At 35.5% G+C, this 17,469-nt stretch overlaps 1 protein-coding gene across 1 annotated transcript; it reads left to right on the forward strand.

Moving 5' to 3' along the window:
• The first annotated feature begins 3,555 nt into the window (after positions 1-3,555).
• LOC132114309 (ADP-ribosylation factor-like protein 3) lies at positions 3,556-5,467 on the forward strand. Its single transcript, XM_059522418.1, has 5 exons — positions 3,556-3,724; positions 4,000-4,116; positions 4,210-4,260; positions 4,695-4,880; positions 5,012-5,467. The coding sequence occupies exons 1-5, from the start codon at positions 3,596-3,598 to the stop codon at positions 5,054-5,056; spliced, it is 528 nt and encodes a 175-aa protein (XP_059378401.1). The 5' UTR covers positions 3,556-3,595; the 3' UTR covers positions 5,057-5,467.
• The last annotated feature ends 12,002 nt before the right edge of the window (positions 5,468-17,469 follow it).

Consider the following 17,469-nt stretch of genomic DNA (forward strand, 5'->3'; position numbering starts at 1 on the left):
CACACATTTCTGTTTTTTGTTTCTACCAAGGGATAAAAATGAAAAAGGTTTTTTACTTTTTTATTGACACATTATAATTTTAACTATTTCAAATTTATGTCTCACAATTAAAAAAAAATTATAATTCAGACTTTTTTCTTATAATTCTGACTTTATATCTCACAAGCCTGAATTGTGAGGTAAAATGTAGCAATTACCTTTTTTATGTTTCTATCTTGTAACGGAAACAAGCTTCATTTTTTTTTATCAGAAATTTCTGAAAATATAAAAATACAAAAATATTCAGAAAAATAATTCAGCTTGTGAGAATGCATTAAATCTGTTCCCATTCTCCTTTCCCCAGAAGTTCTGCAAAACTGCACGAAAAAAGGTACACCTGCTGTGCATTAATGCCTGAAACACTGATCAAATCAGTGCTGTAAGAGTTTAAGGAAATGACTTCATATGTCAGATATCATTTGTAAAACGATGAACTGTACGATGACCTTTGATCCTTTGCTCTCCTTTCCAGATTTTAATGTGACCATCTGCCCCTCCTCCACCTCAGTTGAAAAGGATATGGACATGACTGTGACCTGCATTCATAATGTTCCCAACGGCTCCATCAGCTGGCTACAGGACGATGTGTTACAGCAAGTAGAAGATAATACAAAAACATTTCATATCAAGCACATTCAGAAAACCTCAGTCATCAGCTGCAACGTTAGTAGTATGTGTGGGAGCTTCAACTCTACGATAACAATTAATGTAAAAGGTGATTGTACTGCTCATTATTTCTGACTGATTCTTTCTGTGAACCATTTGGTATAACATAGTAATATAGTAAATGTAGTAATATAAAAAAATAGGATGGATGGATGGACAATCTTACTAACGTCACACTTGTTTTTATTCTGCTGTCAGATGGTAACATTATGGTGGTTTTACTGATTTGTGTTGGAGCAGCAGCTGCTCTCCTCATGCTGTTTGCACTAGTCATGAAGATCAAGCTCAAGAGAGGACAAGGTACATTTATCTCCTTCTGCAATTAAACAGACGCATGTTGTCTTACTGTATTTCATACCATCACTCTCTCTCTAAGTTCGGAGTCAGGCCAGGAAGAGACAAAGACAGCAGAACCTGCAGAACTTCGACAGCACTGTGAACACCGTCAGCAGCTACTACTGAAAGAGAGCGTTTCTGCCCTTTCAGTTCTACTCTCAAAAAACATTAGACCTACATTTATGTTTTCGACTTGCATACATTTCCATCCATTTGGATTACAGTAACATATACTAATAATTACATTTTTAACATGAACTCTATGGACTTTTTATGCAATGCAAATAATTTTTTGTTTACATCTTTTTTTGTTGTCGTTGTTTGTTAGACGGTTCTTTGACATATGGGTGATTCTTGGCTGATTTTTGTAAATTCATTTTAGTATTTTCAGAGAGACTTGAGAGAATATATTTATTTGTTTATTTTTACAGGAGAGAGAAATCGCAAATGAGAACATGTTGATTGTTCCTCATAGAGACCAATGAGATTAAATAGAGAACGAATTGAGACTCTTGTTAACAGTATTGCTTTTGCTGTTATTCTCCTAAAAGAAAGACTCCAATATCTCAAATCTTTACAATAATTTCAAGATTTGAAAAGATACTAAGATTTGCATTAAAAAGTAAAAAATCTCAACATCACCTCAATCCCAATATCAAATAATCTGATCTGCTATCCATATTCAATTTGTCTTCATGTCACAATTTGGACACGTTTGTTCATGGGAACAGATTTGGAGAAATGTAGCATTACATCACTTGTACATCAGTGGATCCTCTGAAGTGAATGGGTGCCGTCAGAATGAGAGGCTAAACAGCTGATAAAAACATCACAATCCAAGTGATTTACACAATCCAGTCCATCAGTTGTGGATTGTGTATTGTTTTTATCAGCTGTTTGGACTCACAGTCTGACGGCACCCATTCACTGCAGAGGATCCATTGCTGAGCAACTGATAAAATGCTGCATTTCTCATCATTTTGCAAAACTTTCTACATATTGGACGACTTGAGTCATTTTTCAGAAAATTTCCATTTTTGTCTGAACTATACCTTTAACCTAGTAACAGTACTAAGTTAGCAGGGTTAGTAAGTCACTGTGATTCCCCTTCATCCCCTACAGCTAGAGATAATTCGGGTAAAGTCTCAGTGGGGGTGGCGAGGAGAGAGACACTAATTCTTTCTTTTTCTAATCCTCTATTCTGCAAGTCTTCTACACTCACTGACAGAGTCCAACACAAGCTAACAATTTTAGCTCTCTTTCACACTAACAACAGCTGAAAATGAGAGAGGGATTGTCCACAGTGGTTATCGTGATTTAAATATACGTTCATAAACCTGCGTTGACAACAGAAGAATGTAAGACAACCGGGTCGGGACAGTCAAGATGGGTGAAGCTCCAAAGGTATGTTTGTGTCTTTCTCTGGAGTAGTATGACCACTGTACATTTGTGATCAGAAGACCCAGAGTAAATGAGTAATCTCTGCTATAATTTACACCAGATTACATAAGGAGGTTTTGGAAGAAGAATGCTTTAACTTAATGGATATGCAAATGTAATTTCATTTGAATTCTGCATCTGCCAAATAAACATAAACATAGCATCTTCAATAATCTGGATAAATTCTGTCACTTTAGGTTTGAGTTCTTCTTGTCTATGTTCTGGGATGATTAGCATTGTCTTATATAAAGAAAGGGTCCTAAGCAATCAGCGATGGGTCATGTGACCCAGATAAATCTCATTACTGTAAGCCTTAACCACATGAATGGGACCTGGCAGACCAGTGTTACCCTGAGAAGCTCCGTCTGATAACAGTGCAATAGTCACCAATTTGACTGCTACTGTAAACTGCAACTTTCTCTTAAATGCATAGTGCTAGAGTAAATTTGCAAAGGTAAAGCACCATTAGCTTAATCTGTTTACCCCAGAATGAAGCATAATCAGTGCTTGAGAAAATACCCCTGCATGCTTGTTTCCTTACTGCTTCGAAGTAGAAAATGATGACCATTTTTATAAGGCAATGTTGCATTTTATATAATTTTTTTATTAGGCAAGAATCATTATTACTCATAAGGGTAAGGGATTTAAATTAAAACAGTCTTGCTTTAGTATAACTGAAACACGTATATTTTTTATTAATATTTTGAATTATTTTTTTTTCATTCTACTTTTAACTCATGTTTTAGTAAACTTGTTGTGTCATTTTATTCATTACAGATCTGTTCATTTTTATACATACATATACATATACACACACACACACACACACACACACACACACACACACATATATATATACATAGCATTTATTAATTTTACTTCAGTACATCATTAAACGAAAATTAGAGAATTTGCCTCGGTAACTAGCTGAAATAAAACAACTTGTTTTAAAAAAAGTTTATTTCATTTAAATACAGTTAAATGTGAACATTTGCATAATAACCCTAAAAAAAAAAATCTAAATAAATAATTTATCAAAAAACATTTTCGCTATATGAACTCAGTATGCTTGAATAATGCAAGTCTTTGTGCTTTTTAGGGTTTGCTCTCTGTGATGCAGAAGCTGAAGGGATCCACAGAGCTGGAGCTCAGGATAGTTCTGTTGGGTCTGGACAACGCTGGTAAAACCACATTGCTCAAGTGTCTCGCCTCGGAGGATGTGAACACCATCACACCAACACAGGTGAGTCTAAATAACCCGCCCTGCTGAAAACTACATAACCTACATAAAGCAGCCGGTTTAGGCTTGTGGAGATCTTCTGGTTGAGTTTGCAGCTTATCCTGACCAAGAACTATTCACTTAGACAAGAAACTGCATGACTGACATGAAGTTTCGAACAGAACCTCATAAAAATGAATGATCCGGATCACTTCTTAAAAACAAAGGTTCAAAAAGGTTTTTGATTTGCAAATTATACAAGTTATTTTGGGTAACACTGACCAGTAACATGTCTTCAGGGCTTTAACATCAAAAGCGTGGCCTCTCACGGGATGAAACTGAACGTGTGGGACATCGGAGGACAGAGAAAGATCCGTCCTTTCTGGAAGAAATACCTAGAAAACACAGATTTATTGGTGAGAAGTGACTGCATTCAGAAAGAATACAAAAATAATACGAAAACAAATACCAATGTTTGCTGACTAACAAGTTTGTTGGTTCATCTGTAGGTTTATGTCATAGACAGCGCTGACAAGAAGCGATTTGAGGAAACAGGATTGGTAAGGCAGGAAATCATATGCAAATACAATTCCTAAAATTTTCCCACAGGTTAAAGGCTGTTTGTTACTTGAATGTTAGCGGTACAGGGTACAACATATTGGGGGTCCAAAAGTCTGATACTCAAAATCTGTTCAAACCTGCAAATAAGCATACAATTTTAGGATTTTGTACATTTAATTAATTAAAAGTTGAATCTATCTTTCTATCTATCTATATATCTATCTGTGTAATTGCCCACTCAGTGTTCCAGTCACGAAAATATGTAAATAAAACAGCTTAGCAACAACAACTCACCCACTGTCACATTTGCCTCAGGAAAGTTAATATACTCAAAGTAGAAGACAGAATGGCAGCATTTGACTACAGACTTTTGGAGGCCACTGGATATATTGTGACTTACATTTGAATGACCGTGTTACATGTGTGTCTGTAGGAGTTGTTAGAGCTGACGGATGAGGAAAACCTTGCAGGCGTTCCCATCCTCATCTTTGCAAACAAGCAGGATCTGGGTACTGCATCTCCGGCCAGCGAGATCGCCGAGGGATTGAACCTGCACACTTACAGAGACCGAGTCTGGCAGATCCAGGCCTGTTCGGCGGTCACAGGAGAGGGTGTACAGGTGAGGGGCAGCAGGGGGCGCTAATGGGTCAGATATTATAGCCAACTAACTACCAGAAAACAACTAGTACTGTACGTATTACATTATAGCAGCCTGCAGGCACTGTTTACATCTTCTCTGTGTATTTTCAGGATGGTATGAATTGGATTTGTAACAACCTCGTCAAGAAGAAATGACCCTTTCTGCACAAGCATATAACACCACCTGGGCGATAACCACATCATGATTTACATGTAATCAGTACAATAAGCTCAAAGGGCTCCAAAGGTGTTAACATTTTCCTTTAAATCCACTGTTTCTATGTTTGTTTGTAAAAGAGTAATTGATTTAATTTTTTGAACATTTGCCTTTAGTGTCATTAGTTTTAGTATGCCATACATTTCAGATTTCATGATTAGCCTACTGAGAGTAGGCTACGAACTTCAAAATGGCTAGAAAGCAATTAGAAATGGGGTGCATTCTACAGACAGACGTCTCTCACAAACAGTAACCGCAATCTATTTTGTTTGGGTTTGAAGATAAATCATGACTACTGTATTACACTGTACTTTTGAACTGCCTGTTGATAATTAGAGGATATTATCACAGATTTGGTGTCTGATCTTGGTGTCTGTTTTGTTTTTCTTAGATTAGCAAATTAATTTAAAAAAAAAATACAAATTTTACACATCAAAGTAACTTATTACATTTATATTGTCTTCGAAAACAGAAAAATGTATAAAGTGTTTATTTGTCACAAATTTGAGCCATCATATTCTATGGATATAGTTCTCTATAGTTTAAATGGTTTTGTCATTATGGATAAAAAATAATCGTGTCAAAAAGATCACTTCTGTAATGTTGACTAGCCCAATCAAACGTTGGTGGGCGGAGTTAGTGTAGATAACCTCTGCCAACAAGGAAGGCTATTTGCACTTAGTGTAAATAAATAAAGTAAAGGAAATGCAGTATATTTGTCATCATTTCACATCACCCTCATGTTGTTGCAGACCTGTATGACTATTTTTCTTCAGTGGAATGCAAATGTGTATTTCTTCTTTTTATTTATTTATTTATTTATTTTGACTCAGTATGTTACAGGTTTCTTTCTTTCCATCCAGCAGATGGCAGCAGAAAACTGGTAATGAACACAGAAATCAGCAGGTGTCTTTCAATCAGCAGACAAAATGCTATAATTATGCACTTTGCATGACAACAAAGCTCTCCAGCTGTTGACAGACACTGACACATGTGCCGTATTTAACCCATCTGCCTTTTCAGTGAGCACAGATTTCAGATGACACCAAAACACAGATGATGAAGAAAAAATACAAATTATAATCGGTCATGATCTATCTGTCTGTCTGTCTGTCTGTCTGTCTTTCTGTCTGTCTGTCCGTCCGTCCATCCATCCTTCCTTCTGTCTATCCATCTATCCCATAAACCCATAAACGCACACTCCTGCATCTCATCTCAACATAATTGAATGGACATGCTCCATGAGCTCTAATAACAATAACAGACTCATTCTTATGTTAATTTCTAATCTATCTGTACTCATCTCTGTTGAGATGGCATGTCGCTGATGTCACGTTAAAGCTCTCATCCACTCAGTGAACGTCTCTATGGCAACATCCCCTGCCTCTCCTCCCTCCTTTCTCTCCATCCTTTCTTAATTTCTTTGTTTCTTTCGTCCTGTCGCATGGAAGCGTTCAGTGAGCAGCTTTTGTAAGACAAACAGAAGTGGACTGATCTTCAGAGAGGTCAGACAGGAACACTTTTCTACAGATAAGAGCTGACAGCAGTCTCATTCGACTGGGTGAGTCTCTTTAATTCTGCCTCCTGTCAAACTTTTAGTTATGAGAGAGCCCCTGGAGACCAGGAAACAAGATTATGCATTATTTCTTAGAAATAGGCTACTATACATGCTGATTTTTGACTGAGCCATTAATTTGGGTGCCGGTAGTCCAACCTTGAATCAAAATTGACATTTTCCAACCAATTGACTAAATGTCATGTGCTGTGAAGTATTGTATAGATCTGCCATGCTGGATGTGCTACTGATTATATTAAAGAACATATTCTATGTAGAAATAAATAGATTATTTGAACTTCCTGTTTATCAAGAAGAACTGGAAAATCAATGTTTTCAATAATAAGAAATATTCCTTGAGCATCAAATCAGAATATTAGAAAGTTTTCTGAAGGATCATGTGACACTGAAGACTGGAGAAATGATGCTGAAAATTCAGCTTTGATCACAGGAATAAATTAGATTTTAAATCATATTCAAATAGAAAACAGTTGTTTACATTGTTTTTGCTCTATTTTGTATCAAATAAATAAGCTTTGATGAGCAGAAGATAAAAACATAAAAAATCTGTCTTCATCTCCACACCAGGTAACTGATAATAATTTACCCATAATTCCCCTCGCCATCATGAGTGTGGCACACTTCATCTCTGAGGCGTCGGTCTACAGCGGTGAGAATGTGACGTCTGCAGTGACCCCGACATTCAGCCCTGGGTCCCCATCTGAAGACACGTACACACACGTTCACACTATCCTCATAGTCATCATCTTCTGCATTGTCTGCTTCCTGCTCTTGGTGGCGTTCTTCTACGCCTTCTGTCTCCACTGCACGCTGCAGACGTCACCCAAAGACGGGCGGCAGACCTCCGGCTGCAGCCTGGACAGAGAGGACACCACCTTCAGATGCAGTTCCTCCAGCCCCCCGCTGGGAAACACCATCTGAGAAAGACTCCAGATCCTGATGGAGAAGACGTCCGAAAACAACTCAATCACTAGTTTTTTTTTTTTTGTTTGTTTTTTGAGGAATATGAGCATTTAGTAACTCATTTAGTAATCATATAAAAATAATAATAATAATAATAAATATACATATAAAAAAGAAAAGAAAACACTAATGCGGTTCTAAAGTTGGTTTTATATATATATATATATATAATATATATATATATATATATACATACACACACACACACACACACACAGTATATATGTATGTATGTATAGTGAAAGAAATTGCCATTTTTATTCAAAAAGCAGACATTAAGTTGATCAAAAGTGACAGTCAAAATATTTATGTTACAAAAGATTTCCATTTTAAATAAATGCTGTTCATTTCAACTTTATATTCATTAATAAATCCTGTAATAAAATGTATCACAGTTTCTACAAAATATTAATCAGCACAACTATTCACCACTGATAATAATCAGTAATGTCAGCATATCAGAATGATTTCTGAAGGATTTTGTGACATTAAAAAACTGGAGTAACAATGCTGAAAATGCAGCTTAACATCACAGGTTTAAATTGCATTTTACATTTACATAATAAAACAGGCCTTATTTAAGGTTTTTGCTTGTAAAGGTTTTAAATAAATCAAAAACTTATAAAACTTACAAACCCCAAACTTATACACTTTTAACATCATCCGACAGGTCGAAAAACAGAATAAAGCTTTAGCACTTTATATGCAACCTCTATTCTACTGGGTCTCATAAGACAAACTGAGATGATTATTTTCAGCATAAATAATAGAATGCAGCATAAGTGATGTGTGAAATGATTGAACCTGCTTGTGATCTACTGAAATATAATGAATAACGGTGATTAAATGAGTCACGCTGTCACTCCTGCTTTATTTCACATCACTTTGAGGAACAAGTTAGGCAGTACAGAAAGCAAAAAACACACAGATACAAAGAAACACACAACGAAACCTTCAGACAGGCAAAAAAGAGAGATAAAAAGATCTGATGAGTCTTGTGTCTAAACGATATAATGCAGTAAGCAAGATCTCAGTGTTTGTGAATGCAATTTGCAAGTTTTAAAAGATCACTAACTGTTGTATATAAATGTATCCTATTTTTCTACTTTTCATTCCGTGACCATTTAAAGCTGATAGTAACTCTCACATAATGCACATTTTTATACATCATGGTAGTATTTGTTGCACTGCTGAACTTATGCTGATTTTACTTTTTTTAAAATCATTGTTTCCATAAAGAATGATTTGAATTACTGAATTAGAATCTGGTAGAATGTGCTTAACTGCCATACAAATAATGCAATGAATGAATGAATGAATAATAATAATAATAAATAAATAAATGGGTATTATTTTCTCCATGCAAAACATTACTTTATTTTTCCTTTTGATTTTGGGATGAAATATGACCCTGTCATTCATTAAAAAAGAATAAATAAAGTTATTCGTCAATATAAATATAGCCATCAAACCAGCAAAAGGGATCAAAGATTTCTAAAGCTTTAACCTGAATGAAGCTGAATACAGATGAGAAGCCAACACAATAAGCACATTCTAGTTTAATAATACATCTAATCTATTTACAAGACGATCCAGTGAATCCAATTTACAGAATTCATTGGGAAACATATTCGGATCAATAGCCATATGATGGACTATAAAACCCATAAAAGGCTGAAACAGTTGTAAATGCTTTTAAAAAGAAATCAGTTTTGCTCACTGATTAATTTATTGATTCTCCGTGGCAGAAGCCTTGTGGACCTTATCACCCTGAAGACCGTAGCGAGGCATCCTGTGACCTGCGACCCCAGCGACCACCATACCAGAGTGAATTCCTGAGAGAAACATGACAGTGATCAAAATGTCAGTCATAATAAAATATCAGTACAAAGACCTTGTCAAACGGCCATTTTCCAAAACCTAATGAGCGATTTGAAAGAAAACAAGACTTGTATTTAGCAAGGACACATGAAATTGATCGAAAGTGACAGTGAAGACATTAATTTTGCTACAAAATTCATCACAGAATTCTGGAGCATATGCCACCACCACCATGTAAGCATCACCTATAGTTTCGACCTGAAACACACACATCAGTGTGAGAAACATCTGGATCAACATGTGCATGGGACTGCAAATACAAGTGAAGCCCACCACATTGCTGAACAGGATGGTCACATCAGGAAACACCTGAAACAGATCAGATATAGACACTGATGATCAAAAGTTGGGACTAAATAAGATGATTCCCTTTGAGATACTGTAGACTCTCGGTGTGACTAATTAAACCAGTCACGGTTTAAAGGGATAGTTCACAAAAATAAAAAAAAGCAAATGGGTGCTGTGAGAACGAGAGTCCAATCAGCTGAGAAAAACATTACAATGATCTACAAGTAATGATTCCAGTCAATCAATTTACATCCTCTGAAGAGGAAAGCTTTAAGTTCGTAAAAAAAAAAAAAAAAAAAATCCATCTAGGCATTTTTCATTTATCAGCTGTTGGCACCCATTCACTACGGAGGAAAATTAAAGAAATTAATATTTTTATTCAGCGAGGATGCTGAAGTGTAATGGCTGCTGAAAATTTAGCTTTGCCATCACAGAAAGAAATTATATGTGAAATTTGAATTAATCATTTGTTGCATGAGTTTTTAGAGACGACATTTCCAGTACATAAAAAAAACAAAAAACAAAAAAAACAACAACAACACCTTGAAAATGGAAAACCAAGACTGACTGGTTTAGAAAGTCATAACACCTGCATTAAAGATGCAGATGTTCTAACCTTACAGGTGTTCACAGCTGGTTCTCCCTTCCGCAGTCGCTTAGCAACAGGTTTGGGAATCATTGTGTAGAGAAGATCATCTCTCTTTTTCATCTCATAGTCCAACATTTTCATGCTTTTCTCTAGTTTACTGGATTTATTTTGCTGCTGCAGTGCAGAAAGATATAGAGAGGTAATAAGAGAAGAACAGGTCTTTAATATTTGTTGTTGAGGATGCTTATTTACTTTAAAGTGGACCACTAAGGAAACCAAATTAAATAGAAATCAGGTCTTCAAAGCTTTCACACTGAACTTATTGTGCCAAGTGTAAGTTTTCTTCATCTTTGGGATGTTGTTATACTTCAGGGTCCATTTCGAAGTGGTTTAAAGTGAAATAAAATATAAATATATATATATATTATATTTTATTTCAGCTAGTTGCCAAAGCAAGTAATTTTTATGTAGTTTGATATGCTAAAATCACTAAAATTGAATTAAAAACAGAAATAAAAATAAATAAAATTAATAAAACATGTATCCACCTTTTTTTCAATGCGGAAGTAAGCCTATGGGTAAGACTATCTGTAAATAACGATGAGAATAACAACGTGCAGTAAACGGTAAAACTGTTTGCATGACAAACCAATGTGTTCATAATTTAGATAATACATTCAAATAATATGATAAGCCACAACAACTTTTAATAACAAGCAGCAAAACAAACTGTTTTGTTCAGCTAAAAAATGTGTGCAAAGATATTTGAGTTACATACAAGTCCAAATTCTTTCTCAGACCCCCACAGTGCAAGAGTGATTCACATGAAGCAAACTGAGCCAATGAGACTGATCTGGATTTCTGTTAATGAGTCGATCAGAAGCAGACGCTCTTGAGGTCTGACAGCTGTAATGGTATGAGGGTTCTCTCGAGTTCTTCAGACTCCTGAGTTCCTGCCAGCACCAGATCTTTGCCAGAGTCATGCATGCTCAGGTCATTGATGTACAGACCTGTGTTAAACATGGCACTTCAACTCTCCGTGCTACAAAGACAACACACACATGCACACACATACAGTACCTGATTTTAAGCACTGTAATAATTATGCATGCACAAAAATCCACTGTATAAATGTGTGTGTTTGCATCTTACACTGGAGTACCCTGGAAGATGATAGACTCCCACTCTGGCATGTATCTCATCTGACCCTTCAGTTTCAGGTAGCAGCTACCATCACCCCAGCTCTCCAATGCATTAGCGCTGTTTCCATCTGACACCATTCAAAAAGGACACATGTTAGCATAACTTTATGAAAGTGTTTTCCTCTTGAATGTCAAACTCATTCTACTGCCGCTCTCTTTTTATGTCAAATGGAATAAAGAAATACGGGTCTGAAACAACATTAATGTTAGTAAATGACAACAGAATTCAGATTTTTGGGTGAACTATTCCTTTAAATCACTTTTTTTTTTCTTTTTTTCCTACACAACTATCTGTTACCTGCAGGTGTGTAATGATGATTGTTATTTGATTTACATATAAGTCAGAAGTGAGAAGTGAAAGCTGACTGACCTTTATAATGATCCATATAATTGACTGAAAGGCCATCAGCTCCACATCCACGTCTGCTGAGCGACTGGCATTCTTATAATCATCTCAGAATCATCTCATGAAACCACATTAGATCCAGCTGTAGATCGGAGATCTTCAGTGAATGCAGACGGTCAGTAGGACCTTCCTCTGCACTCTGTTGTGAAGGTTCCTCTCTCGTTTCACCGGCTCCTCAGACATGATCTCAAACAGGTTGTTGGGATGAGAGATGATCTGTCACAGAAGCCACTGATTCACTTATTGACTGATTTTCTTCAATATAAATATTTAAATGTGATACAGCACACTTTTAGAGATTGCTTTAGAGATTGGCATAGCTACTGATTGATTTATTATATGATTTATTAAATTATGTGTATAAGCAAAGCCTAACTGGCACGTCATCTTCAACATTAAAAAAAAAATACATATACATATAAAGCTATTAATTAAAATTATATTTATTATCTATATATACACACACATACATCCATAAAATAATATAATTAAATATTTATTTAAATATCAATTGTAATTTAAATATGAATATATAAAATATTATACAGTTAATATATATATATATATATATATATATATATATATATATATATATATATATATATATATATATATGGTAAATATGATCAAAGAAGGCTATGAAGTTTTTAAAAATTCACAAAAATGTATCCTTCCATTTGGATAATAAGAATTTAAAATGGGGGGAAATATCATGAAATAAAGGTTTTTCTCAAATACTTGTTGGACAATTATTAGCACCCCTAGAAATTTGTTTGAGTTAAATATTTCTGAAGTATATTCACAATCATATTCACACTTTTGAGCACTCCAGCATAAAATATAAACATGAAATTGTCCAGCCATGGCTTCCTGTTTCACAGAAATATAAAGAGGAAGGAAAACAAAGCCCAAATTCCCTTAATCATCCATCAAAATGAGAAAAACCAAAGAATATATTTCTGATGTGCAGCAAAAGATAATTGAGCTTCACAAATTAGTGAAGGGGCTTTAAGAAAAGAGCTAGAGTAGTGAAAATTCCCATTTCCACCATCATGGCAATAATTAAGAATTTCCAATCAACATAAAATATTACGAAACTGCTTGGAAGAGGACTTGTCTATATCGTCCTAATGTGTGGTGAGAAGGAGAGTTGAGTGGCTAAAGACTCTTCAAGGATCACAGCTGGAGAACTACAGAAAATAGTTTAGTCTCGGGTTCAGAAAACCTTAAAAACAACACTATATCACCATATGTTGTTTGGGAGGGTTTCAAGAAAAATTCTCCTAGCTCATCCATCTAAAGCATTTTCAGTTATCAGACATGACTGGAACTTCAAATGGGACTGGCTTCCATGGTCAGATGAAACAAAACAAAAAGAGCTTTTTAGCAGTAAACACTCAAGATGGGTTTGGTGAACACAGAGAAAAAAGTACCCCGTGTGTATAATGAAATATACTGCTGTATTTTTGATGTTGTGGGCCTATATTTCTGCTGGAGGTCCTAGACATCTTGTTTAGATACATGGCATAATGGATTCTATCAAATACCAACAGATAAAAAATCAGTAAGTGACTGACTCTGTTAGAAATCTTATAATGGTCTATGTTTGGATCTTCCAACCATACAATATCCAAACACAAACCTCAAAAACAACACAGAAATGGGTCACTGAGCACAAAACCAAGCTTCTGTTATAGCCATTCCAGTCCTCTGACCTGAACCCTACAGAAAATGAGAGAAGTGAACTGAAGAGGAGAAGCTGGGAATCTAAAGGGTCTGGAGTGATTCTGGATGAAGGAATGGTCTCTGATCTCTTGTCAGGTTTTCTCTAACCTCATCAGGCATTACAGGAGAAAATTTAGACCATTATAAACTTGCAAATGGAGGTTTCAAAAAGTATTGAATAAAAGGGTGCCAATAATTGTGGCCACTGTGTATTAGAAAAAAACTTTATTTCATAATGATATTTCCCCCCATTAAAAATTCTTATTATCCAATGAAAGGATACATTTTTGTGAATTTTTAAATAAAAGATCAAAAGGATTAACAATACAGATGAATTTTCACAGCCTTCTTTGATCATATTTACCATGGGTGCCAATATTTTTGGCCATGACTTGTATATAATCTCTACATATATTAATATCTATCTATCTATCTATCTATCTATCTATCTATCTATCTATCTATCTATCTATCTATCTATCTATCTATCTATCTCTTTTTAAATACATTATTATTAAAGGGGTCATATGACGTTGCTAAAAACAACATTATTTGTTGTATTTGGTGTAATAAAATGTGTTGATGCAGTTTAAAGTTAATTATTTTCCACATACTATACATTATTGTTTCTCCTCAATGCCCTCTATTGATTTTTCCAAAGCTCATCTATCTGAAAAGCGAGGTATACACTGATTGGCCAGCCATCCAGTGCATTGTGATTGGCTGAATACCTCAAGCGTGTGATGGAAATATAACCGAAAGCGTTCCCTTTCAAATGTTCACTCTAATTATGTGTATGGGAACGAATCCAATCACGCCGCACTACAAGTAACAAGCACATGCTGCTCTGTGAGCCCAGTGCTAGAGCACTAATAAGGGTCCTAAGGGACCTAGACATTATCTTGCCCTGAGCTTAGCTGAGGGCATGAGTAACTACTTTCCGAAAGGGAGGTTAGACGGATAGAATCCGATCCTGCATGCCCATGAGGAGGTCATTCCCCTTGTGGAGTGGGCTCTCAAACCAACAGGGCACTCCAGTCCTTCTGATGCATAAGCCAAAACTATAGAATCAACAATGCAGTGATTGCTTTGTAGCTGGTAGACCCTTCTGGCGGCCTCCAAAGCAAACAAACAGTGGTTCAGACTGCCTGAACAGTTTAGAACATTCCACATAGACTATCAGAGCCCTAACAGGACAGAGAGCGTTCAGTCCCTGCTCGCCATCTGCAGCGGGGAGCACCAATAGGGATATTACTTGCTCTCTAAAGGGAGTAGAGAACACTTTAGGAACAAAGCGGTGTCTCGGTTACAAAATGACCTTGCAGTCATTGAGCCCAAACTCAAAACAAGAGGCGCTGACTGACTTGCAAGTCACCCACTCGCTTAACCGACGCCAAAGCAAGGAGAAGGGATGTTTTAAGTGATAAGGCCCGCAAGTCAACCGAACAGAGCAGCTCAAACAGGGGCCTTTTTAGGGCCCTCAGGACCATGGATAAGTCCCAACAAGGCACTGTCTGAGGGTGAGGAGGATTCAGTCTCCTCGCGCCCTTCAGAAATTTAATGACAAAGTCGTTCCTGTCCAATGAGTGGCCGGCGATGACCTGGATTAAAGTTTCTTACACAATTTTACAATTGTACTATATTGTACAATTGTAAAAGTGACATAATGTGTGACAATGTCAATGTAATCATGTTAAACAGCTTATAGTTAAGTGTTGGACACTTGTTCTTTACAAAAAATAGGAATCTAAAAGGTAAAACTTACCATGATACTGAATGATTAATGTACACTGAATATCATTTAAACGCTTAGGGTCAGTAGATTTTTTATTTTATTTTTATTTATTAATATTTATTTTTAAAGAAATTAATACTTTTACTTAGCAAAGACGCTTTAATTTTATCGAAAGTAAGGTACAGTTAACACATTTATGATCAGTGCTGGCTAGTAACTGATTACTTAATCAGATTCCAAAAATTAAGATGTAATTAGAGTTTTTTATGGATTGAATATTATTCATACACTGGCCATTTTGGCAAAATTGTTCATAATTTATTGACTCTGTAAGTCTGGAAGAAAATATTTCAAGCCAGGAAGAATTTAAGTGTGTAATGTCATTGTTTTCATGTTTATTATGGGTTGTTCATATAATGCATGGATTCCCAAATGTTTTTGTCAGCCAAACCCCTTAAAATAAAATTCTATTGAAATATCTCTAAGGACATATAATGAGGAAGTATTAATATTTCTAATAATATAACAACACGTTCACATGTATACAGCTCTCTGATGTCAGTTTATGGTCACATTGACATGCAGGTAAGCAAATATGTATATTCAAGTGTTTTAATGGTTTTCATTTCAAATTTTTATGATAAAATTAATTATTAAGTTTTTATCAGCTCACTATTCACTCTCTACCAACTCACTAAAGTAATGTTTAATGCAATTTATGATGCTGATATAAAAATATTTATACATTTCTTTCTCTTTGTTTTTTATAATAATGTGATATGTTTAATGGTAAGTTTAAAACAAGTTTGATCAAAAAAAGTAATATAAAAGGTAGTCCAAATACATACCCTAAAATGATTAATCTAGATTACATTAACTAGTTTTCATCATACTGTAATCAGTAAAAGACTATTTGTAGTCTTTTAAGTAATTTACTCAGCTCTGATTATAATGTATAACAGATTATTATTTAAAAAAAAAATTCATTTGCAGTTCTTTTGAAAATTCATGTTAAACATCATAGAAATAAACTACATTTAAGAGATCATAATCACAAATAATCAATACGGTTTGTGGCAAAGAAAAAAAAGCACCTTTTCATATCCACTTGCTTCACATGTTTCTGGTGCTGATTCAGAATGAGAAGAAGAACTGACAGCATTATGTAGTTTCCTGCCAAATGTGCAGAAAGTTTTGGTCAGGTTCACATACACACACAGAAACACACACACAGCATCCGTACACCCCCGCGCATGCGCCTCTCGATTACATGTGCTTCAACTGACAGTTGTGACGAATGGCCAGTGGTCAAAAAAAACAAAAACAAACCGATTAGTCATTGTAAATACTGAGTTTTCCAATCTTCACAAAGTAGCGGTTTTCCAGCATTCTCAAGGATTCTTATATAAGGTGATTGTGTACCTGTCGACAGTATGACGGACATCAATCCAAGCAGCTTTAGAGAAGGAACAGAAGAAACTTTGCAGCTTCAACATGAAGGCATCTGTGTGTTTTGTGTTTGCAGTGGTTTGTTGGTTCGCAGCGCAGGCAGAGGAGTCACCAAAGAACCTCATCCTCAAAAAAGTTATGAATGAACTCGACAAGATCAACAATGGAATGGTAAGTTGACTTCTGAAGATCTACGGATGGCACATTATTTTTACACATTTTAAGTGAAACATACTGTACCACTGCTTTTTCTTTTGTTTTTGTTTTTAAATTAAGGTCAAAAGCACAACTTTGAACTCACCCACCATCAATGATTTAGAGGTAAGAAAATTTGTTCTTCTCTTCATCTTTATTTCATTCAGTATCCTATCTGGATGCCCTCGGTAGTCTAATATGACCACATAGGCTTGTTTCACAGCGGTTTCTGTATAACTCAGTGAAACAGATTTTGCAAACACGCTGGTGCGTATTAATGTTTGCAGTTTATAGAGCATCAAAGGTTTCTATTTACAATGTGTTTTTACAGTGCTAAGCAATG

The sequence above is a fragment of the Carassius carassius genome, chromosome 33, assembly GCF_963082965.1.
Source record: "Carassius carassius chromosome 33, fCarCar2.1, whole genome shotgun sequence".
Classification (NCBI taxonomy): domain Eukaryota; kingdom Metazoa; phylum Chordata; class Actinopteri; order Cypriniformes; family Cyprinidae; genus Carassius; species Carassius carassius.

Coding starts and splice junctions, on each gene's coding strand:
- LOC132114309 (XM_059522418.1), top strand. CDS start 3,596: ATGCAGAAGCTGAAGGGATCCACAGAGCTGGAGCTCAGGATAGTTCTG. Junction 4,117..4,209: donor TAGAAAACACAGATTTATTG/GTGAGAAGTGAC, acceptor GTTCATCTGTAG/GTTTATGTCATAGACAGCGC. Junction 4,881..5,011: donor TCACAGGAGAGGGTGTACAG/GTGAGGGGCAGC, acceptor GTGTATTTTCAG/GATGGTATGAATTGGATTTG.